This window comes from Sardina pilchardus, chromosome 24, assembly GCF_963854185.1.
Source record: "Sardina pilchardus chromosome 24, fSarPil1.1, whole genome shotgun sequence".
NCBI classification, from domain to species: Eukaryota; Metazoa; Chordata; class Actinopteri; order Clupeiformes; family Clupeidae; genus Sardina; species Sardina pilchardus.
This window is the reverse complement of record NC_085017.1, coordinates 24,816,476-24,840,297: the sequence shown is the minus strand read 5'-3', so window position 1 is coordinate 24,840,297 and position 23,822 is coordinate 24,816,476. Positions and strand designations below refer to the sequence as shown.

At 46.3% G+C, this 23,822-nt stretch overlaps 1 protein-coding gene across 1 annotated transcript; it reads left to right on the top strand.

Annotated features, from left to right (window-relative positions):
- Positions 1-1,604: 1,604 nt before the first annotated feature.
- Positions 1,605-22,431, top strand: plekho1a (pleckstrin homology domain containing, family O member 1a). Its single transcript, XM_062529605.1, has 6 exons — positions 1,605-1,881; positions 2,464-2,610; positions 15,531-15,671; positions 17,969-18,073; positions 19,554-19,655; positions 20,220-22,431. Exons 1-6 carry the CDS (start codon positions 1,855-1,857, stop codon positions 21,417-21,419), a joined length of 1,722 nt encoding a protein of 573 aa, XP_062385589.1. The 5' UTR covers positions 1,605-1,854; the 3' UTR covers positions 21,420-22,431.
- The last annotated feature ends 1,391 nt before the right edge of the window (positions 22,432-23,822 follow it).

Genomic DNA, 23,822 nt, shown 5'->3' with positions numbered 1-23,822 from the left:
CTCCCCTCACCTCCACCACCCGCACCTCACCTACAGACCCCAGCACCACCCACTCCTCTCTACCACCTGCTCTTCTCCCCCTCAACCCGCTCCGCTCCTCCACCTCACCTACAGACCCCAGCACCACCCGCTCCTCCCCTTCACCACCTGCTCCGCTCCCCCCCATCACCTACACCACCCACTCCTCTCCTCCTCACCTACAGACCCCAGCACCAGCAGTCCTGTCCTCAGCGCTCTTGGGCTCTCTGGCTTGCATCTCGTTGCGTCCTGACTAAGCCCCCCCCCCCGGGCTCACAGCGCTTAATCTGCCTCGCATCAACAAAAACATCCACTGCTGTGGCCAGCTACACTGGACCTCAGAGCTATACTGCTATCCCTCTTTAAAGCTCCATGTTCTGCTTCTGAGGCAGAGGGTGTTTTTTTCAGAATTGGATTGTAACCTTAATCCCAACACTAAACATAACCCTGACGTCAACCCTGTACCCAAACCCTAACCCCCTTTTCCAAACATGGAAAATAGCCAAATTGTCAAGATGTAACTGGGACCGGGTTGACACAGTCAACTGTGTGGTAGTACTATTTTGTTCATCTTTGTTCATCACTATTCTCTAAATCAACTGCATAACTTCGCTTGCTCTGTAGTGGAGACTGGCTGGGGAAGGAGGGATGAAATTGGGTGTAGCTGCTTGAGATATTTGGCTGTTTGGTTTACTCATACAGCAAGGTAAACGCAGGGAGAAATGGAGGATACAGAAAGACCTCCAGGCCTTTTGTCTTAAACGTGGAGCTGCGCTGACCCCATTGTGAACCAGAAGCATATGAGTCATGCTTTGGCATAATTTGGTCAATTTGTGTCACTCTCACCGAGGAAGAGCAGAGCAGCGACGCGGTCTGTCTGTCCGTGTTCATGTCTGCCTTCTGTCTTCTCCACAGGAGCCTGGAAACTGGGACCCAGTTACTGACCTAGTAAAAAACGTACAGGAAAAAATACCTAATAAATAAAAAAAAAAGTAGGATTAGTTGTCTGGCTGTAACTAATACCAGTGATACTATTTTTTGTGATTACTACAGTTTCACTGAGGTTAGCTGTAAACAAGAGCATCTTTGCACTGCCATCTTCATCATCATCATCACCACTGTAATCATCATGACAGGTGCCTCAGGGAAGGTTAAATCATGGAAGTGCCCAAATGATTTGAGGCCTCTCATCTTCTTGATGTCAGTGATACACAATCTAATGACAACCTAATGACTTATATTTAGGATTGACTGTGCTTATGGAGTGTGCATTTTATATTTAGATATTAAGACGGGACAGATCTGATTCATTTTTCAATAATTTAATATTACGTTTTATTTTTGTCAAATTAATTTAAGTAGAGCATTCTAGTAATAGCTTTCTTCATCATTATAACTGATCAAACCTTTTCAGTTTAGGGGAAAATACACGCGTTTTCGTCCGCGCCTAATTGGTGACATCACGGTGACAGCCCAACCGGCGCAATAGATGGAGCAGTCGAGTCCTATATACGGGAATACCCCTTCAGTCCTTCAACGTGGAGCCCACAGTGCGCTTCGGAGTCTGCTGCGCGGATGTCAGAGGGAAGACAATGCTCGAACACCGCGATCTGTAGCACAGGACATTTCCCACACAGCGCAATGAACGAGTGCCGCGCCTCAGACAAATTGTAAAACAGTTCATTAGAAACGCAGTGGAGGAGACAAGCAGGCTACATCATTAAGGACATCACAAAGAATACCTTTTGTAGTTATTATTTGGCACAGCTTTGAGGGAAAACGGGGAAGTAAGGAAATTCACTGGATTGCAAGTGTGGAAACAAGGCTACATTCATCATGAAGAAAAGCAATGTGGCAAAAAGGGTAAGCTATCTCTCCAAAGCATGCCATTGGTATGTTATATAAATGTGTTAATGCCTCTTTCAGCATCCTGTAGGCACAACTAGGCTACAGATGCTGATAATCTTCAAGCGTTGGCGAGAGCGCCATGCCTTGAAACAGTCAATCTTTCAAATGTGTCTGACAGCATCCGTTTTGCGTGTTTGGATTGCCAACCATGCCGAGTTATCTAATGTAATGTATAGACTACCAATAGCCCAAAGCCTACGGGAGATGCTTAATGAAATAAATCTAGGCACCTGCTTGGACACCAAATAGGCTACCAATGCATTTTTGTTGTTACTTATAACGTAGGCTATTATTTGCAATAGCACACTTGTGTGTAGATGCACCGAAATGTTTAATTAGCCACACCCTGAACGACACCTTCAATTAAATGTATAGCCTACTCATATGGTTTGCCTTCACGGAATAGGTTACCGGTTAAATGTCAGGAAGGGAAATTGGTCATTTATAGGGCTGTTTTATGTGGACAGCGCCCTCACACTTCACGCACATATTATGTAAGCTTTGCGCCGCACTGACAAGCTTTTTTTTTCTCAACAGGGTCTCCAAGATGCCAACCAGCTGTCGTCGCAACCAGATAAAGTAGGCTGGATTCGTAAATTCTGTGGCAGAGGGATTTTCAGAGAAATATGGAAAAACCGCTTTGTGATGCTCAAAGGAGACCATCTGTATATCTTTGAAAAGGAGGTAAGTTTCCCCTAAGCGCATGGCAGTAAGACCTCTGCCAAGTTTGCGTGTGGCACTTTCACTAGGGATGCATTAACTGTGCTAACTCAGGCTTCTTATAGAGCGAAGATGACTTTGCGTGTGTCTCTACCGAGGCCGTCATTTGGGCGTGTGATTCACTGAACCGCAACAGCCTATGTGGTGACAGCCACAGAAGACAACACGAGACATCCTTATGCGCTCACTGTATTAGCTATGTACTTAGTGTTGTAAAGATATCGTCCCTGTCTATCGGTGGCTGAGTGCACATTCAACTGCTTCAGAATTCAGAACAACTTCTTTTCATCTCTATCTCTCCTCACGTCAGGACAGTTAGCATCAGTTCAAAGCTTGGCTCTGCAATGACAGCCATATGGAAATGAGTGTCTGAGCCCCACCCCCAAGCTGTAGCCAAAGATGCTGATTTGACAGCTGAAATTACTCTCAGTTTAAATAGACAATAGGCTATATGTGTTTGCAGCTTCCTGTAGAATAGGGGTATTTTGTATTTGTAGATTACAGAATTTGTGCCATTTTATTCATGGTAGAATCAAGCGCTCTGAAATATAGCTTAGTATTAACATTAGTCATGTGACAATATGTGCGTTGCTTTCTCCCGACCTGTGTCAGGGGTCCTGACCTACTATCTCAGGATTGGTAACGTTTAATGTTGTTTTTTTTTCCACTACAACATCCTTGTGATATGTTCTGAGACGCAGTCCTTCGTCAGTCCTAAGGCTGCAGCAACCCAGCTGTACAGTACAGCGTAGTCAAAGAGAGCACACACACAAACACACACACACACACACACACACACACACACACACACACACACACACACACACACACACACACACACACACACACACACACACACACACACACACACACACACACACACACATAGTCATCACAGTGAACGTGTCCCTGCCATGCTCAGGTGTGCCATTTACCAGAGAGTCAAACAGTTCAGCTGGAAAATGAACCAAATTATGTAAACATCATGTGTCAGATTTCATAATCAGGACACTCAATGAATTTCAGGCTGGGTTCACTTTAAGGGCGGCAAAAAAACACCACCATCAAAATTCATTTTTGGGTCCATTTGAAGCTTGCATTAGGATAATTAAATCCATGGTCCACTTGACAAAATATTAAAGTGCGCAAACAAAAACACATACTAGAGATGACTGTAATGAAAAAAGGCTATATATGTGGTTCAGATGGGGACATCCATGCTCACAGGCCTTGTTCTGTCTTTATCAGAAACAGCCCTGGGCTCTGCTTTGGAGCCGAGATTCATCTTCCTCACGAGTTTTTGGAGGGTATCATACTCCAGCACTTTAATGGGAGACCCCCGCAGCCAAGCCGAAAGGGGTGTCAGTTTCACTCTTCCCATTTTTTCCCGTTTTTTTTTGTCTTATTTTAGTTTGTGCTAAAACATTAAATGTGCTTTTAAAGGAGTTTATCGCCATGGCCTGGTTTTCACACGCACCCCTGCCGTGAGCTGCCTGCGCAGAAGCTGCCGTTTTTTTTTTGTGCGCGGGTTTGGCGAGATGAAAGGCGGAGAAGTGCACAGCTGTGCCTAGCGCCGAGCTGGAGGGTCCCCAAGGCTTTGCTTTTGCTAAGCCCGCTCGCGGACATCTGGGCGCACACACCTAAACATGCACACAAACACACTGTACGCACTTATATACAAAAGCACAGACACAGACATAGACACACACACACACACACACACACACACATTCACATTCACATTCACTCATACAGGCAAGCTCAAAATTCTCCATCTTTGTTTCTCTTAGAGATCTTAGCACAATACCCACTTCCTTTTATCCAAGACTAAGAGCATCCTGAGATGATTGCATCCTGAAGATGTATAAGGCCATCTCAGTAAAAGCACTTTTGCTCATTTTTGCTTGTTCAGCTGAACATCAGAGGTCCGTGTAATGGAAACACAAGTAGATACCTGAAATATCAATGCAACAAGCCGCTCTGATGACTAACAGTATTGCAAGTACCCTTGCAGTTTTCATACCACAGTAACTTTTTCAGTATTATTCTGTATAAACTGAAGACATTCAACTTGACAGACATTCATTAATACTCAGACAAGCACTCTGTTTGAAAAGCTGTGTTCCATGGGCCAGGAGTTATTCCCTCCTAGACATCGATGTACCTGCCATCCAAAAAGCCTTCTATGAATAACTGGGTATCAGATTTTTAGCGTTCTTTTTTCCCACGGAGCCATTATCGGTTCCTAATGGCCCCTTTTGTGACAATACACATTAATCAGACATTTACAATCACAGTGCGGCCCCCAGACTTTGGCACAGTTAATGCCTCTCCAAGTCCTTCTGGGTGAAGCAGCATTAGTGTCTCTCTCCCACAAACACACACACACACACACACACACACACACACACACACACACACACACACACACACACACACACACACACACACACACACACACACACACACACACACCTGTCTCTCCCCCTTGTGATCCCATATAAATTCAATTTACGAGCCTGCTGTGTCAGCACTGAGGTCTAAAGGGGTTAGTGAGAGCCGGGGCTACTTCCAGGCGCGGTTGTCTTACATCCCTCCGCTCTCATTTACTCCTAAGTCCTCAGACGAGCTCCCTGCACACACTCATCCCTTTCAGAGTAGACAAAAAGGCCTCTCAGTGGCAAAACCGTTCTGCATATAGATGCCATTATTTCTATAATGCAATGATTACAATGAGCTTGTGTGGGTCTTTGTTCCTTGATGCTCGATGTAGTCCATATACAGTATGAGCGTATGGAGATCCTGTACAGTTTCGTCAGCGTGTTGTCTGTGGATGTGGTGCCAGTTAATGAGCTGTTTGACTATTGCCTAGTCAGTGGTTACTCTCACAGACCGTTAGTGCTCTGCAGGACAGTGCTTACTGTAAGTAACAGAGTCCAGGGGGGGGGGGGGGGGGGCAGGAGGGGTGGGGTCCCGATAATGAGACATGATGCTGCTTAAGAGCTCTGTTCTATACCATTTAATCCAGCAGGCTTCATTAGTGCAATTATTACGCTTAATAAATGTTTCGTTGTTTTTTCAGAGCAGCATTCATCTCACAGGGTTAAGTTGCTCCAGCACTGGCTCTGTACTGTGAACCTCCGGCTCGGGGCCACCAGTCATGTGGCCTGTGTGCCCTGTGTGATATTGAGCCTCTTGACCAGCCAAGGAGAGAGTGCAGGCTATGCAAGCGAACCGTGGCAGAGTGCTTGTCAGCTTGTTAGAGTTGCACTTGATTAATGGAGCCGCATTATTTAAATGTGAACTTTGCACAAACAAACAAAAGCGCCTCGCGAGGCCTCGGAGACGAACGAGGAGCATTTGCATCTCGCTAAAAGGCACCACGCGGGCTAAGCACTTCCAGCGCTCGCTCCCTTAACTTCTCCGCTCTCAGCCTCCTGCTGCAGGTCTTATCGCCGTTTTACGGTTTTTGTCTCTCCTGAGTGTCGTCACGGTGCCTGCTGCAGCTGACAAGGACTCTCTTGTTCGTGCACTGAAGTAGGCCCGCGTTGGATATAGCTACGTGGCATGCTGATTCACGTGTTCGCTTGCTAACACAGGATCAGCTCTGCCGCCATGGCTCAGCACCACACATTCCCGTCTGAGTCAGGAGATTACCTGCCTCGCAGACGCTAGATAGTGTTCTCCACAACATCACCTGATTCTTAGTGATGTCTCAGTCGACACTGACAGGGGCAGGGGCAACTGACAGGAACGGATTTAGTCATTCATTGCGGGCAGAGAGGACCTGACAGGCTGCTCTTTAGTGTGATGTCTGTGGCTAATAATGCCGTTGCAGAGTTGGCAGACTGAATCGTAGGGTTATCACTGTTTGGAGCAATATTTGATGCAGTAGCGCCAATCGTCTTGTGTATTTGTCTCCTCTGAGTTAATGTGTAAGTGTTTCAGCTATGAAAAGAAAATGTGCTGTGAGAAGTAATCAACCATGACCTCCTGCTGTGCCAAGATGCAAATGAAAGCACAGAACTCTTCAAAAAGAAAGAAGAATCAAAAGAATGTGCAAGGCCAGCTTTGTAGTGACATTGATTATAACAACAACATTCACATTTTGCTTCTCTTGTATAAACATTTACAAAATAATGCGTGTAGCCGTAGTCGTTTTCATGTTTCCCTGATCATCGTGCTTTCTGCCATGCTGTGGCGTGCCTTCTTCTCTGGATCCCAGCCATTGTGTACACCTGTTAATCCCTCCACTCTGGGGAGCGCCCTCTGAAATTTCATGGAGCTCTCAGAGCCACTTAGCCTCTCATGTTCCCTTCATGTTGTCTGCTGTAAGACATTTTGATTGGAGGCCCTGCTGGGCCTCGAGTGATTTGAAATTGTGCTTCTGTGACTGTTGTGTCTTAAAGGAGGAGCTCTGTGTTCTCAACAACTGGGTCTTGATCCTCGACGCCTCAAATGACTTTGTGTAATGAAATTACTAGTATTCAGATGTTTCCAATTCATGGTTCTCATTGGCCAACACTAAATGATGCGACAAGAATTTGTTAACATAGTTTGACTGAGCAGGTCATACAAGAGGTTGCTAGGAAAAGTATCTTTGGGTTGCGATTACAAACCCTATTCTTCACTATGAAACTATAGATCTAATGTGTTGATCCACTAAGTGCATGATAACAGTTCCTGAAGTCCTGTTGATTGTGAATCCATTTGCAGTCTAGTTAGAGATTTCTAGACCAAGAAGAAGACCAAGACTAAGACCAAGCCATCAAAGTGCATGCACATTTGTATGTGTTTGTGTGTGTGTGTCTAGACACGCGTCTCGCATGTGTGTCCTTCAGGCTGTGTGTGAAAGTGTGGAGTGTTCTGTGTACTTACATCTGTGTCAATGCATTTTTGAGGCCGTGTAAGTGTGTGTGTGTGTGTGTGTGTGTTTGTGTGTGTGTGTGTGTGTGTGTGTGTGTGTGTGTGTGTGTGTGTGTGTGTGTGTGTGTGTGTGTGTGTGTGTGTGTGTGTGTGTGTGTTTGTGTGTGTGTGTGTGTCTCTCTGTGTGTGTGTGTGTGTCTCTGTGTGTTTGTGTGCAATCAAGCCTGTTTATACTTCCGACAGCACCTCAGGATTATGCACCCTGGCTGAGGTCACCACCTAGTACATATTGATGACGTGATCTCTCTCTCTCCCAGCACACACACACACACACAACACACCCCATGCAGTTCTTAAAAAGGGAACGCCGTGTTCTCCTGCACTGCTGCCTGCTGTTCCTGTGCTGGGTTCCGGTCTCAGGGCAGGGTCAGGACAGTGGAACATCCTAACGGGTTGTTCTAAGAGCTTTTCGCACGGCCACTCTGTTTCGCTGCGGTGTGAATTATTGATCGCACTTGCGCTTATAGATGGGCGGAAAAAAAATGGCCGTGGCTGTTTTCACAGCATCACATGGGCCAGTGGATTCTGTGCATTGTCTATATAGGGCAGTCCTCAGTGGAGTTGGGCGGAAGCATTGAAGCTTTTCCCCCCCCCCTTTGTAAAACCATTCATGAGCTCACGGTATGTGTTGTAAAGGAAATGTGTGGCATATAGAAATATGACAACAACTGTGCAATGTTTTAGAGTGCTACACGCAGGGAAGATGAATGACTGTAGATGCAAGAAATGACTAATTAATAATGGCTGACATAGCCGTCGCCACTGCGCAGTCTGTGGTCACTGTGAATGTAATTAAACAGTCAGTGCTCTCAAACGGCCTTTGAACATGAATGGAATTCGTCTCATTGTCCGGGGAGGGTTTTTTTTCTCATTCAGAATTGAGGCGGCAGCACCTGAATATTCATTTAATCGTCTTTCTGTGTCTAACTGGATTATGTGGTGGGAGGTGTTGTTTCCTGGTGAATATGAACCAGGGCACCTGAGGATTAAACCAGCTCTGTAAGATGATGACATCTCTGTCGTGTCATCTTGAGGAATGTGATTGGAGCAAATGAATCAGACATACTGGGTGCAGCACGAAACTGGGAAAAGTTGATTCTCCCATTTCTACACACAGTGACCTCATATGATACATCAGACTTCATTAAGATAATAAATATATATTGAATCTATTAAAGAACTTTAACCATCACATTCACACATATAGTGGAGCAGATTAATTGCATATTTCAAGAGAATCGTTCACTTTGGTATAGAAGCATGAAATTTGGCACAGATACTCTCTAAGGGTCACTTTTTGGAAAAAAGGCGCTGGCCACTCAAAAATTCAAAATGGCGGCCATTTTTTCAAGATGGCCGCTATTTCTGTCAAATGCTCATTATGTCGATCGTTCAAACTGTGATGAAGACATAACATTTTGTGAAAATACTCTCTTAAGGATGTTTCATGGAGAACGGTGCTTGTCCCTCAAAAAAATCAAGATGGCCGCCACTATTTTTCAAGATGGCCGCCATTTCTCTTAAATCCTTACCTCAATTTATGAAAGGATGATGCTATCATCAAGATTGGTACAAACCTTCTTCAATGAACATTCTCGTGGAAAAAAGTGTATGCCACTCAAAAATTCAAGATGGCCACCATTTTCAAGATGGCCACCTTTTCTGTCAGAGTTCAGTTTAAAGGTATTCTATGCAACGTTTTTCAGTTAATCAATTCGTTCCATACTGTTATATATGATTAAATGAGTCATTACCGGCCGAACTGTGTTTTTTTTGGCCGCTCTAGTGGTCTGTAGCGGTAGAACCACGCTTGCAACTTCAGGAGACCTCGGGCACGCACCCATGCTCTACTCCAGGAAGTGTCATGTAAAGTCTCATGAAAAGGCACGGCAGACTGACCGATTGAGGAGTTTTGTAAAATATACACGCTAAAGCTGTAGGGGAAGCTCTGCAGAGAAATATGCAAGCATAAAACGAGCGAAAATGAAAAGTGAAAGCGAAACCGGTGATGAAATCGCCAATCCTGCATAGTATATCTTTAATGTGTAAAGGAAGGTTTTGGTTAATAAAGTGAACGTTATTACACAACCAGGGCACACTGATGACTTCAGTGCCGTGGAACTCAACGTGGGGTTCAACATTTAATTTAAAACAATTTGTTGATGTCCCCACACACACCAGGGAACACACCTTAGACCTGGTCATTACAAACTCTCACCAACCTGCAGGTGTATGATCTAGGTGTGTCTGATCACAAGGCCATTTCTATGGATCTGCAATCCCCATCCAGCCTCTCCAAGCCTAAGCAGAATATATGTTTCAGAAACCTCAAAAACATAAACCCAGAACTCTTGGCAGCAGACATTCAACGTCAGCCATCTGAGCAGCCTCCTGGACCTCCATGTCCCTGTTAAAATCAGAATGGTCACCTTCACCTGCCCAGCTCCATGGTTCATAAATGAGCTTTGTAAAATGAAGGCAGCAGGACGGGTCCTTGAGCAGCATTTCAAAGCCTCTGGCCTCACTGTCCACAAACTACCGGGAGCAACAACTCAAATATTCATAGTCCCTCGAAGATGTATGATCACAGTTTTACTCTGATGGCATCAGAAACAGTCCAGGAAATTCCAAGCAGTTTTACTCCACTGTCAATCACCTTCTGAAACCACCCACCCCCCAACACACACACACACACACACACACACACACACACACACACACACACAGACAGACAGACAGACAGACAGACAGACAGACAGACAGACAGACAGACAGACACACACTTACTGCCATTACAGAAGAGCAGTAAAATAAATTCATGTTTTTAAAAAAAAAAAAAAATTGCACATATTCACTCTGCCCTTTCTGGGTCCTCCCACCCTAACTGTTCCTCCTACATCTCCCAACCCCTAAACTGCTTTCCTGAGGTTTCATCTTAAGAGGTGCAGAACATCATCAGGAAGATGAAATCCTCCACCTGTCCCCTGGACCCTCTCCCAACCTCCCTGGTGAAAACCCATATCACTGTCCTTACCCACCTGACCACCACTATTATAAATCATTCCCTCCAAACTGGTCACGTTCCTCCTGCCTTAAAAATATGCCATAATCAGACCATTGCTCAACAAACCCACTCTTGATCCAGAAGACCTGTCCAAGTACTGGCCCACCTCCAATCTTCCCTTCATATCGAAAGTGCTTGAGAAAGCAGTTAACACCCACCTTCAAGACCACCAACTCTTTTAATTTCAGTCCGGTTTCTGCTCTGCCCACAGCACAGACTGCCCTCATCAGAATCAAAAATGACCTCCTCATCTCATCTGATGGTGGCTCTCCCTTCCTTCTCATCCTCCTGGACCTTTCTGTTGCATTTGATGCTTTTGACCATGACATCGTTTTAAACCGGCTCCACCTTATGACTGGACTCAATGACACTGCTCTCAGTTGGTTCAAAACATACCTCACAAACCGGACAGAATACATCTCCCTGGGTCACTCCAGATCAAATCCACACACAGTCACCTGTGGCGTCCCCCAGGATTCAGCCCTTGGCCCCTTTCTCTTCATCCTCTATTTCACCCTTGGCCAAATCATCAGGCAGCAAAAAAAATCATTCTGCTGCTATGCTGATGAGACACAGCTCTATGTAAATGCCACAGCTGCAACCCCATCCTCACAGTCATCCCATCAAAACAAATCATCTCCTGTCTGGAGGAGATAAAGGTATGGATGGAGCACACCTTCCTCCAACTAAACAGCCATCCTGGTTGCCACCCCTCAGCAAATCAAATCATCATCCATAACCAGCATCACCTTTCCTGGCTCAAACATCCCCCTATCATCAACAGTCACAACTCTTTGTGTAAAAAAGGACTCCCAGCTCACCTTTGAAGCCCATATAAATCACCTCTGCAAGACCTTCTACCACCTCCGTAACATTTCCAAACTCCACCCCATTCTCTTTCAGATGCCGAAAAGCTGTCTCATGCCTTTGTCTCCTCCAGATTGGACTACTGTAACATACTTCTCATTAGGATCCCTAGCAAGAGTCTGCAGAGACTTACATCCCAAAAGTAGAGAGAGTACATCCAAATCTCACCCCAAAAATCAACCCACAAAACACAACACACTCCCTCCGCTCCACTCACTCACACCTCCTCATACCCAGAACCAGACTCAGGACCATGGGAGATTGGGCCTTCTGTGCTCCTGCCCGACATCTGTGGAATGCTCTCCCTGACACCTTCAGGGCATCACAATCCACTGACTGTTTCAAAAAAGGTGTAAAGACATTTCCTTTTTCTAACAGTGGTCCCTCCACTCTGTGGACTGCACCTTGTCATGGTGGAGAGGCTTGTGGTCTCTAATGAACCTGAGAGCTATGCCGGCATGGATTTTATATCCCTGGCAAGTTTAACTAAGCCGGATAGGTCAAAGGAGCGGAGGCAGACAAAGCAGACATTATGGCTATTTGACAGAATTGGTGGCCATCTTGAAAATGGTTGTCATCCTGAATTCTTGAGTGGCACATACCTTTTTCCCCAAAAAGTGTTCTTTGATGAGTATTTCTGCCTTGCATCACCATATGAAAAATTGAAATAATTAATATTGTACAGGAACGGTGGCCAAAAATAGCAGCCATCTTGAATTTGGGACAAGCATCTTTTTCCATCCATTATCATGTCCTTTAGAGAGTATTTACATCAAATGTTATGCTTGGATCACTGATGAATGATTTATAATAACTATTGAATAGCAATGGCGGATTTAAGAGAAATGGCGGCCATCTTGAAAAATGGTGGTGGCCATCTTGATTTTTTTTTTAGGCATGCACCGTTCTCCAAAAAACATTCTTAAGAGACTATTTTCACAAAATGTTATGCCTTCATCACAGTTTGAACGATCAACATAATGAGCATTTGACAGAAATAGCGGCCATCTTGAAAAATGGCCGCCATATTGAATTTTTGAGTGGCCAGCGGCTTTTTCCAGAATAATGGCCCTTAGAGAGTATCTGTGCCAAATTTCATGCTTCTATACCAAAGTGAACGATTTTTTCACTAATCTGCTGCACTAATATGTAATTATATGTATATAAACATACGTACAGGCACATATGTTTCTGAGTGAAGTTGGATGGTCTGTAGTGCACTAATGCTGTAGTCTAATTGACTGAAACAGATGGTGTAGTTTATGTAATAGCTCTGATATTGAAAACAAGGGAAGTGGTTTGAGCCATTGACTCACATAATAATCCCTGTCAGACCATTCAGGCTTTGCAATGCGGTTACAAGACCGTTGATGACAATGATGGTCTCGGTGGTGGTAATGGCGGTTATTTTGAGACCCTCTCTCCTCCTCAGTCGATCTGGAAATAAGTTGGTCCTCTAACTCTAAAGCCGAGCGCGCCAGCTCAACCCTCCTGCCGTGACTCGGAGAGAGCGCCACTAATCCATTTTCTCCCTTTAATGCCCAGTCGGTTTATGTAAAAAATAAAACCTCTGGCGGCTTTGATTACAGGGTATTAACTTCACATCAGCCTGATTCGCCGTCGTAACCGCTGGGCTGCGGAGCCTCCCTCGATGAGACCTCCAAGGCTCCTCCTCCTCCTCCTCCTCCTCCTCCTCCTCCTCATGCTGACACACATGGATAAACAAATTGTTCACCGTACCTGAAGCGCTGTCCTATATGTTCAAGTAATTGGTGAAGAAGTCTGTAGTGCTGTTCAGCACAGCAGCACGCCAAGAAGTGCAGTGCATTTGGCACTGTTGGTAGTTCATAAGTAATGAAGAGCATAGAGTACACACTCGTATGCCATACATTGATGATATGGTAATTCTAGCATATATTATGTGACGATGCAAAGTCATGCATACTGTATATGCACAGCAGTACATTTGATTGTGTGAGCAGTTCATGCAAAATTCAACTACTCTTCCCGGTGTTTTTATTTCCACAAATCCTTGCGTTTTCCTCGGCGATGTGTATTCTCTTTCTCCAAGCATTGTCCATGCATGCTGTTCATGCTTCGCCTCCCTGCACTGTGTGTGTCTCTGGTTTTCATGGCAGCAGTCTTGGGGGCTGCTGGGTTATTTTTGGAGCTGGTTAATCCGCGGATCAAGATGGCCCCCCGCCTAAAAACTTGCTGTGCAACAGCAGGGGACTGAAATATTGATGCGCTGCCTGCCCAGCGCCCAGTGCCGGTCCTCGGGGGGGTCTTTTGCCCCATATTAGCGTTTGGAGGCGCTTTCTCACACTCCGCCTCGCCTCTGCTTTCTCAGACGCGCGACCCCGTGAGGATGGTTAAACCATGAGGAAATGGGGGGGGGGCCACGGGCCCTGCCGTTGGGACAGAGGGGGAGAATGTTAAACCGAGGCCGCTTTACTCCACTAAACTATGGCGTTTACATGGCAGGGGATGTGGTTGGGAATGTGTCACGCTTCGGAAGATATTACTGATACAGCTTCTCTTGAGTGCGCTGAAGTCTCAGATGCCTCAACATCTCTGAAATCTACAAAAAAATATATAAAACCATCAGCCTCAGATGACGAAATCATAAACGGAGCCCTGCTTTACAGAACATTTTAATCGCTTAGCGCAAGTTGTAGGACAAGCCAATAGTCATTATCAGCAAATTAAAGTGATGCTCACAGATTTGAAATCCCTTAGCAAATTGAATGAAAGCCCTGCTTTGAGTCAGATGACAGCAGGTCGGTCTGGAAGACAGAATAATGGATTCCTTTTGGTCCCCTTTTTAGAATTTCACACCGAGCTCTTTGATCACAGACGCGCAGACTGACAGCATGACTCACCTTGTGCAATGTCTTATCGTTAGCCGCGTCCCTTGTCACCCATGTCCTGTTGCCATGGTGAGAACCGGATGGAACTTTGATCTAATCCGTCCACCCGTCAAAGCGCTTCCTTTGGCGGACATCAAGGACGTCCCTCCCGCTGACAGATTTTTTCTGTGTGTCCCCAAACGACTGCCCCCCTGCGGTCCACCCCCCCTCGGCTCGGACCGATGCCTCTGGGGAGCTGGAAGGTCCCAGTAGGGCCTGATGTCGAAGGCCTGTCCCTCAGGCTGCTTGAAACCATGTATTTTCACCCCATAAGTCCTGTTAATGAGAATTGATTTAGGTCTAAATTAGGCAATTGCACAGAAGGGGTCACCCAGCATGGGTGATATGGTGCAGAGGAGGACAAAAGAGATGAAAAACACAGTAAATTTGCCCACGGGATGTAGAGTGTAGATGGCAGAAAAGTTTGCTAATGGTGTTTGAAAAGAATCTTTGAATTTGTCTACATATTCATATCTTTTATGGCCCCTCCATATACAAATGAGAGCGTCCAAAAATGGATCTTTTTCCTACATGGTTCAAGGACTAATGAGCCACTCAGTAGAAACTCTTGCTCACAGTAAAGAATAATTTGGAAAAATACTGCACTGTTTGAACTGAGGGCAGAAGTGCTTTTGTGCCGTGATGCAACTACTGTAAATGGCAACTGTGAATAATGAGTCTGCTCCCAGAGGAATGGGCTAATACATTCTGTTGTGATCAGCAGTGGTCAGACCTTCTGTCTGTGTGTGTGTGTGTGTGTGTGTGTGTGTGTGTGTGTGTGTGTGTGTGTGTGTGTGTGTGTGTGTGTGTGTGTGTGTGTGTGTGTGTGTGTGTGAGTGTGTGTGTGTGTGTGTGTGTGTGTGTGTGTGTGTGTGTGTGTGTAATATTATTATTAGGGGGACATTTAGAGAGTGAAATGCACACGCGTGTGTATGAACGCTTTGTACATAAAGAAAGACACTTATGTTTGTGCGTGTGTGTACATAATCTGCAGATGGCATTCATTTATTCAACAAAGAGCCTAGTAGATCAGATGACCTTCACCTAAAGGCCAGATCTTTTACTGTGACATCACACATATATAACTGTGTCTTTTTTCCCCCCTCTGCTGTCCACAGATGAAGGACGACGGTAAAACCCACGAGGTGTTCGACCTGGCTGAGTACGAGCGCTCAGAGGAGCTGAGGAAGGCCAAGAGTCGCAGCAAGAAGAACCACAGCAAGTTCACACTCCTGCGCTGCCGGCAGCCTGGGAACAGGGTGAGCACTGTGACACAGACACACAACTGAGGGGGGGTGGGGGGATGGAGGGGCGGGGGGGGGGGCGCAACATGAAGGATGCATGCAAAGCACACGGCTTTCCAAGTGATACCAAATTCTGCTAAATGATGAGGGCAAGGAGTAGTTCTATACAAATTAGGAGGTCGAATTTTACGATATTCCAATATTTGTCAGGTATATTTGGACACGCTTCCATGCCTTCCTACCACCGAATGCTGTCTTAGAAGGCAGGACTCCCCCCCCCCCCCCCCCCCCCCCCCCCGCCCCCGCCTCAGACAGAGAGATGAACTGTCACCCAGTATATGTCAGTGTGGGCCACCGGTGTAAGGGATACCTTATGAGTGTCACCCTGAGATCTGCGGCAGCGGCAGCGGGGCTGGTAGTGTGAGGTGGGCAGAGGACAGGGAGCGGCGTGTTCAGACGAGAGACGCGGAGGTCAGCTGCTGGCCTGAGGACAGAGACTCATTGAGGACAGAGGTGGTGGTTGAGTCTGTGCGGGTGCCCTCTCTCTCTCTCTTTCAATCTCTCTCTCTCTCTTTCGCTCTTTCTCTCTCTCGCTCTGTCTCTCTTCGCTAGACAGAGTGTGTTCTGACCTCATGAACCAAAGAATAAATCACATCCTGCTAATCGTATTCCACTGACCCAGAAAAGAGGCAAAAAGTGCTCCACTTTCACACAAAAAAATACATTTTGTACCAAACGCAGAAGATTAAACATGCAGTCCTACTCTAACAACAGGTGCACTCACACGCATGTCACCCAAATGCACGCAGGCATCACACATGCAAGCACTCAAAAACACCCGCCTACGTAAATGAATTACAACTTAGATCAGGACTACACACAGTTAAATTTCAGTCAAGTAATAATGATCTACGAGATTCTGTGTGTATTGTCATCCTATATCCACAGTTTTATGTCACATATGATGACTTTTTATGAAGAACTTTCTTCTTTTCTTCTGAAAGGTCAGTTCATTTCATAGTAAGCAGAAACCTGACATCGTTTTTCAGTTAAATTGTTCTCCAAAGTAACATTTTGTCTCATGCAAAATTGATCAAGGCCATTGCCCCTGGAAGGCTGTCATGCATGGATATGGAGCAGTGTTTGTCAAATGGGGCCATGTATACACCAGAGAGTATTTCGAGGTAGCCCAAGATGTCCTAGAGAGAAAATATACAGCAAATCACGAAATTCACAAAAAAACATTTTTCTGCATAATTTTAGAGTAAAAAAACATTACAATGATATCCTCACATTCAACGTTCCAGTTTGTTACATATTTAATTACATTAGTATGTCCAGAGAAAGGTACATACATTAAGTAAAAACAACCAGAACGAGCTAAACCTAATGCAAAGAAAATATGATCCAAAATGCATCTAGATTGTGACCTAGTGTCAGCAGTTGAAATTGTTAGTACCCCTAATGGAAGTTGACTGAAAAACTGCATGATTAGCTTCTGGCGTTGTTTCTCTGAGATGAATACAAGCTTTCTTAACATGATGTTTTCCAAGCACAATGCAGACATTATGCTCATACAACCCTATGCTCATACAACCCTGCAGGAAATGACATTTTCAATGGGTTGAATTCCATAACATAACAGAATCTGAATATATCAGGATATCATGGTTTTACCTCATGACAGCAGAGAGCCCTCTGGGTTTAACACAAACACCTCTTATTAAGCTGCGCTGTAGCTTTTCCTTGTGTGAGTGTGAAGATGTATTATGTGTTGGTTGGTTCTTTATGAGTCCATATTGCTGCGGATTTCATAGAAGCATATGCAGGCAGATTATTGGGTCCCAACTGCATGAACCACAACATCATGCAACCGGGCAATCCCACTGTCAGTCATGTAGAACGTAATCTCCTTTAATGGTTCTCCATATTGACATCAGACGTTTCCTTTAACATCTGTGGAAATTGAAAACCCAGAGTCTGTGCCCATCATTCTATATGAGGGAGAAAGGGAGAGAGGGTGGAGAAGACTGATAGGGAGGAGTACTGTGCAGAAGTTTGGAATAGATGGTAAATCTCAGCAAAGCCAGCTAAAATTCAGAGATTTTCTCTATTTGACTAACGGATAAAGACTGGGCTGCCTCTTTCCTCTAATTCAAACACAATGGACTGAAGACTATTTAGATCCAATTCACGTTTAGAATTAGCCAGGCTTTGTTCAGCTCTGTGGACGTAAGAACCCTGTCTGATTCGTTGCCGTTTCCCCTAGTTCACAGCATTTCTCCTTGTCTGTCTGTCTGTCTCTCACCCAGACCCCCAATCTGGTGTTTTTGGCTGTAAGTCCAGAGGAGAAAGAGTCCTGGATCAACGTCCTGAATGCAGCCATCCTCAGAGCCAAAAATCGCATCTTTGATGAGGTTGGTATTTCTCTTTCTCTCTCTTTCTTTCTTTCTCTCTCTCTCTCTCTCTCTCTCTGTCTCTCTCACTTACTCACTCTACTGTAAGTCCCTTGAATGCTTTTCTCCATCTGTTTCTATCCTTTTATCAGTTCTACATCTCATCTTGTTCTGTGTGTGTGTGTGTGTGTGTGTCTCTGTCTCTCTCTGTCTGTCTGTCTCTCTCTCTGTCTCTCTCTCCGTTGCTTCCTTTATCTCCGTCTCTCCATCTGTCCCTACTTTTCTTTATTGTACTCTTTTCTTGCTGCTCTATTGGATTGTAGTTTCTGTTCTAGTAATCCTTTTACTTCAAATCCACTGACACTAATGCACTAGGAGCCAGTAGAATCACATCGTAAGGATAGGCACAGAGTACTGTGCTGTTGCAAAATCTGACACTTGGTCAAACACTAGCTCCCCTTTTTTCCCCTAATTGCTGTATTGCATGTGTATGACTTCAGGAGAGCAAATCTTTCTGTTAATGTTGTAACACAAAGTCTGTACTTCCATACAGACAAATATGGGCATGTACCACTTGTGCGGACATGCCCACGCACACAAACACACACACACACACAAACACACACACACACACACACACACACACACACACACACACACACACACACACACACATATATATACACACACACACACAAACACACACACACACACACACACACACACACACACACACACACACACACACACACACACACACATATATATACACACAAAGACACACTCTCTCACATACACACTCTCACACATATACATACACACACACACACACACACACACACACACACACACACACACACACACACACACACACACACACACACACACACACCACAGAGTGTAAAAAATCCATATCGCTCTGAGTGAGAATGAGTGCGAGTGAGCGCTGTGGTCTGCCCTCAGTGTGGCGCTCCATCTGGGAGTTTGATGTGAGGTCCCCTACGGAGTGCGCTGTGGTGTGGTACAAACTGACACGTCTGTAGTACACAAGCGCTGAGTGCTCCCCCCCCCCCCCATCCCCCCTCCCCAACACCACCATTTACAGAGAGTTCACATCGTTATCATGTGACAAACAGCATTTATTCACCACAGCGCTATTTTTGGAAACGTTTTACATCATCTATTTGTGCATGTATTTCAGAGGCAAACGCGCCAAGTAAAATCTGGGTCAGTGGCTATCCTCATTAACTAACCACAATAACCCTGACTGCCCAGTCTGGCCGCAGTGGGTCAGTGGAATACCACTGTCAGGAGTTAGCTCAGCTCTTCTTGTTACTGTAATGTGTCTTCATTTTTTTTTTTTTCATTTCTGATAATAAGAGGGTTTCAATTATGCCAGAGAATTCTCCAGTGGAATTTTACTAAGACGAGAGGTCACCGGAGTTCATTGGTCTGTCCCCCCTTCCCTCCCTCACCAATGGCCTCTGCACTGTTTCTGTAGGTCACTATTGAGGAGGAGAGCCTCCTGGCGCACCCGACACGTGACCGCGCCAAGATTCCTCCAGGCCGCCGGCTGCCCACTCGCGGGCATCTCATGACTGTGGTGGGTGGCGTCGCCCCTGTTTTGTACCAACTTGTGACCTTTCTGACAAAAGTCGTGGCAACAATCTGACAGCATCTTTACTGCAGCGGTAGAGAAAAAAAAAAGTGCCATGAGCCTCACAGTGGGAGTCAAAACACATCAAATCAACTTATTGGTGTGGTGCCCCCCCTTTGTGAAAACATTGCAATTCAAAGTGGCCTGGCCTGACAGTGTGACACTTCCACACCCTTAGGAGGGTAATTGAGATTAGAGGAGTGAAAAGGTCATAAAAACAAATGAAGCAGACAGGAAAAGCAGAGTGGATATGAGGGAAGTGCCATGCTATTATATACTTTCTCTGTTGATTATTTTCTCTTGATTACTGAAAAGTCTTTATGGCCATAACTTTATGATAATGAATGTGGATACAGTTTATTTTTGCAAAGGAAGATCTTCCCCCTCGTTTTTTCCCACTTCTGTTATAATGGCATAATTTGATCCAGGCTAGTAGTTCCTTGTGTCAGTCATTTAAAGAGTGTTTCAGTAATGTTAAGAGAGCTAAAAGAGGGACTTGTCTGTTTCCAGGCCTCCACTTCGTCTGACGGCATGCTGACCCTCGATCTGGTCCACGAGGAGGACGGCAGCTCGCCAGAGGACGAGGGGGACGTCTGGGTGAAAGACTTCCGGGTCGACCTGGACAAGCTGGGCCCGGGTCGCCGGCGATCGGGCACGGACGCCTCCAAGCGCCGCGCCGCTCCCGCCGAGGGCCGGGTGAAGACGGGCAGCCTCCCGCGGGGCAGCGAGATGTCGTGGACTCGGCCGCAGCACGCGGAGGGCCAGCAGGCGCAGGCCCAGAGCCAGGTGCACAGCACCCCGGCCCACGCGCGCACCCCGCAGCCGGGGAAGAGGGCCGCCTTCCAGGCCCGCAGCCGCTGCGCCTCCATGGACGACGCGCTGTCGCGCGGGGACCGCCGGCCGGGCCGGAAGGACCAGAGCCGGGCGGCGGCGGCGGCGGTCGCGCTCGCCCACAGCCCCACGGGCCACCTGCAGGACCTCATCGCCCAGCGGCTGCAGCGCACCCAGGAGCTGCTGGCCGAGATCCAGGAGCAGGACCCGCCGCACCGGCCCCGGGTGGACTCGGCTCACGCCAGGGGCATGGAGTCGCCGCGGCTGAGGCACCTGCGGGGGAGCTTCGACTCGCCGCAGTCGAAGGGCTCCGGCTCGCCCCACAGCAAGAGCTCTGACTCGTCCTCGCCGAAGGGGAAGGACTCGCCCCGATCGAAGGCCAAAGACTCGCCGCGGGTCAAGGGCTCGAAGCACTCCAAGAGCACGAACTCGCCGCGGGGCAAAGTCACGGACTCGCCCGACTCCAGGGCCCCCCACTCGCCGCTGGTGAAGCACTTGGACTTGACGCACCTGAAGGGCTCGGACTCTCCGCTGTCCACCACCTCCAGCTCGCCGCACTCCAAAGGCGGCGGCTCGCCCCACCTGAAGGGGGCCGAGCACCTGAGGGCGGCCAGCTCGCCGCACCTGCGGAGCGGACTCAGGGACTCGCCCCTGCGTGAGGGCGGCATGGCGGCGACGGTCGGGGGCTCGGATTGGGAGGTGCGGCGGGCGGCCGCCGAGCGCCTCCTCCAGGAGGCCATTGTGTCGTGGCGCGAGGCCAAGGAGGTGCTGGAGGAGGTCAAGCAGCTGCAGGAGCGGCAGCGCAAGGCCGAGCCGGGCGCCGCGGCAACGGCGAAGCCGGCCACGCCTTCCCACGACAGCAAGCCTAAGGAGCCCTGACGCGAGCTCGACAGCGCACAAAAATGCATGCTGGGACAGCTAGTCCTCCCACCACTATCTGTCTGAGAATGCCAAGCACGTGGGAGGGACTTAAAAGCACACATTGTCGATGATTGGTTCTTATCACATTTTTTTTTTTCCTGCTCTCCTTTTTAATACTGTGGTGTTGCCACTATTTGCTATTCTGATGTTACTATATGGGCTATCTTCCTATGATTCTGCATCCTTGGATCTTTGCACTGAAGTTCACTGGAAAGGTGCTGAGCAGATAGGAGAGATGGTTCCGGAACCTCATGTTCTCTACAGGGTTCTACAGGGTTGAATTTTGGTTGCGGGTTGTTCTACAAACGACATGCTGAGTGTGAACTGATCACTGCCCCACTTTCTCCTACAGGGCCTGCAGGAAAATCTTTTTTGGCTGAGAGTGTGTGAATGGTATTTCCCTGTGCCCTGCTGTTCCCTCTCTTTGGTCTGTGTGTGTGTGTGTGTGTGTGTGTGTGTGTGTGTGTTGAAGTTTGACTGGTAAATAATAGACAAATAGAGAGAGTAAAGAGAGAGGGAGATAAGGAGACAGAGACACAGTGTGTTTGTTTGTGTGTTTGTATTGAAGTTTGTCTGGTAAATTAGAGAGAGAGACAGTGTGTGTGTGTGTGTGCGTATGCGTATGCATTTCTGTGTGTGTGTGTGTGTGTGTGTGTGTGTGTGTGTGTGTGTGTGTGTGCGTGTGCGTGTGCGTATGCGTGTGTGTGTGTGTGTGCGCCTGTTGGATATGCAGCTCAGTGTGCTTGTCTCAGTTCTGGGTCATGGGCTGTCATGACTCAGGCGCACCACCAGCCTGGTGAGACACTGACATGCTTTACTCCTGGGCAGCTCGGCCGTAATGTGAATATGCTTTTCATAACATGCTCGTTTGTATCGGTATGCTTTTATTCTTCCCTTCCAATGACAACTACTTTGTGTATTTTTTTGTGACTGAAGTCTCTGGGCACTTTTACGAAATAAATTTGTTGTTTATCTCAAATCTTGAGTAATTCTTCTTTAGCGACCCCTCTGTTTACAGAATCGTCCTGCTGAATTTCATACGGATTTCTTTTCACCTCACAGAATGACCTCATCTCCTTTCCCTTGCACTGATGCTTGGCCATGGGAACATACAAATAAACTATTAGGCCCTCTCGCAGAGAAAACCAAACGGCTTTCCAGTTCAGTAAAAGTTTTCTCTCATAACTCAGTTCGCCAGAGACACATTTGAAACTCGTCCAACTTTCCGAGGCATTTTTAATAACATTCATTTGCGTTTGCCCTGCTTGTATCGCGTGGGTTTAACCCCGCAGCACAAAACCCTCGCATTGTTCGGCATAATTGCAGTTCATAAGGGGGCCGAGAGACATCAGGCAAAGGAGGTTATTAACGCAGATTGGCCCCCAGAATGATGGATATTATGAGATTCGTAATTATAGGCGCTATCATGAACAGTTATTTGGTCAACCAAACTTCATCAGGTGGGTGGATAGGGGTGATGGATCCACAAGCTCATGCACAGCTCCACCAGGCAGTGTACATGCTTTATAGCAGGCTCTGACAAGGCCATGATTGGTGACTGATATAGAACTCACTTTTATGACTGTGTGGGTAAATAGCATGCCTGACTTCTCTCAAAAAATACAGGGTAGGTTTGTGGTGTCCCTGCTGGTTTGGTGAAATTGCCCTCTGGCTTGGTCAGTATTTTCCAACCTGCATGTACTTCAGCCCGTCTTCGGCGGACTGAATTAATAATAACTTCGATTTTCATGGCAGAGTGCTGCCTGAAAACCAAACATGCTCACAGCAAGCAACGCCTCGTGACTCCCTTACTTTTTGTGGTATTTTGAGTAACTGATTTAAGTTCTTTAAAAGACAAGTATGATCTCTGTAGCTGAAGCCTGTGAGTAGCCTTCATTCATTATTCATATGTATAAGCCAGTAAAGTTCTCAGGCGAGTACTCACCAGTTACTGTGGAGTTGTCTTAGTTTAGTAATAACCCCATGACATTTAATGGTGAAACAGCTTGTACAGTAGACAGTATACTATTTGAAGAGGTCTTTTCCAAAATGCTGTAAATCCATTTTAATGAATTTCCAAACATTTTGTTTTCCAGGTTTTTTCTGTGGAACTATATTGGGCTATTGTTATTTGAATGTATCTTTACTCATTCAAAACAATACAACTGTAATAACTGTAATGTTATTGACATTAAAAAACATACTTATTAATGCTTTTAAAGATGCTTTTAAAATGGAGATATATATTTTGGAAAAGAGGTCTTCATTGCTTCTTGCCATCACTTGGCCAAACCTTTGAAATAATAATTTAAAAACCTTCTCCTGTAGCACTCTCGGAGCTGGGACGGATTTTGGCTCCTG

Excerpts from the sequence above, each read along its gene's own strand:
- plekho1a (XM_062529605.1), top strand. The coding sequence starts at position 1,855 with ATGAAGAAAAGCAATGTGGCAAAAAGG. Across the intron at positions 2,611-15,530 it reads TGTATATCTTTGAAAAGGAG|ATGAAGGACGACGGTAAAAC; the intron begins GTAAGTTTCCCC and ends TGCTGTCCACAG. Across the intron at positions 19,656-20,219 it reads GCGGGCATCTCATGACTGTG|GCCTCCACTTCGTCTGACGG; the intron begins GTGGGTGGCGTC and ends GTCTGTTTCCAG.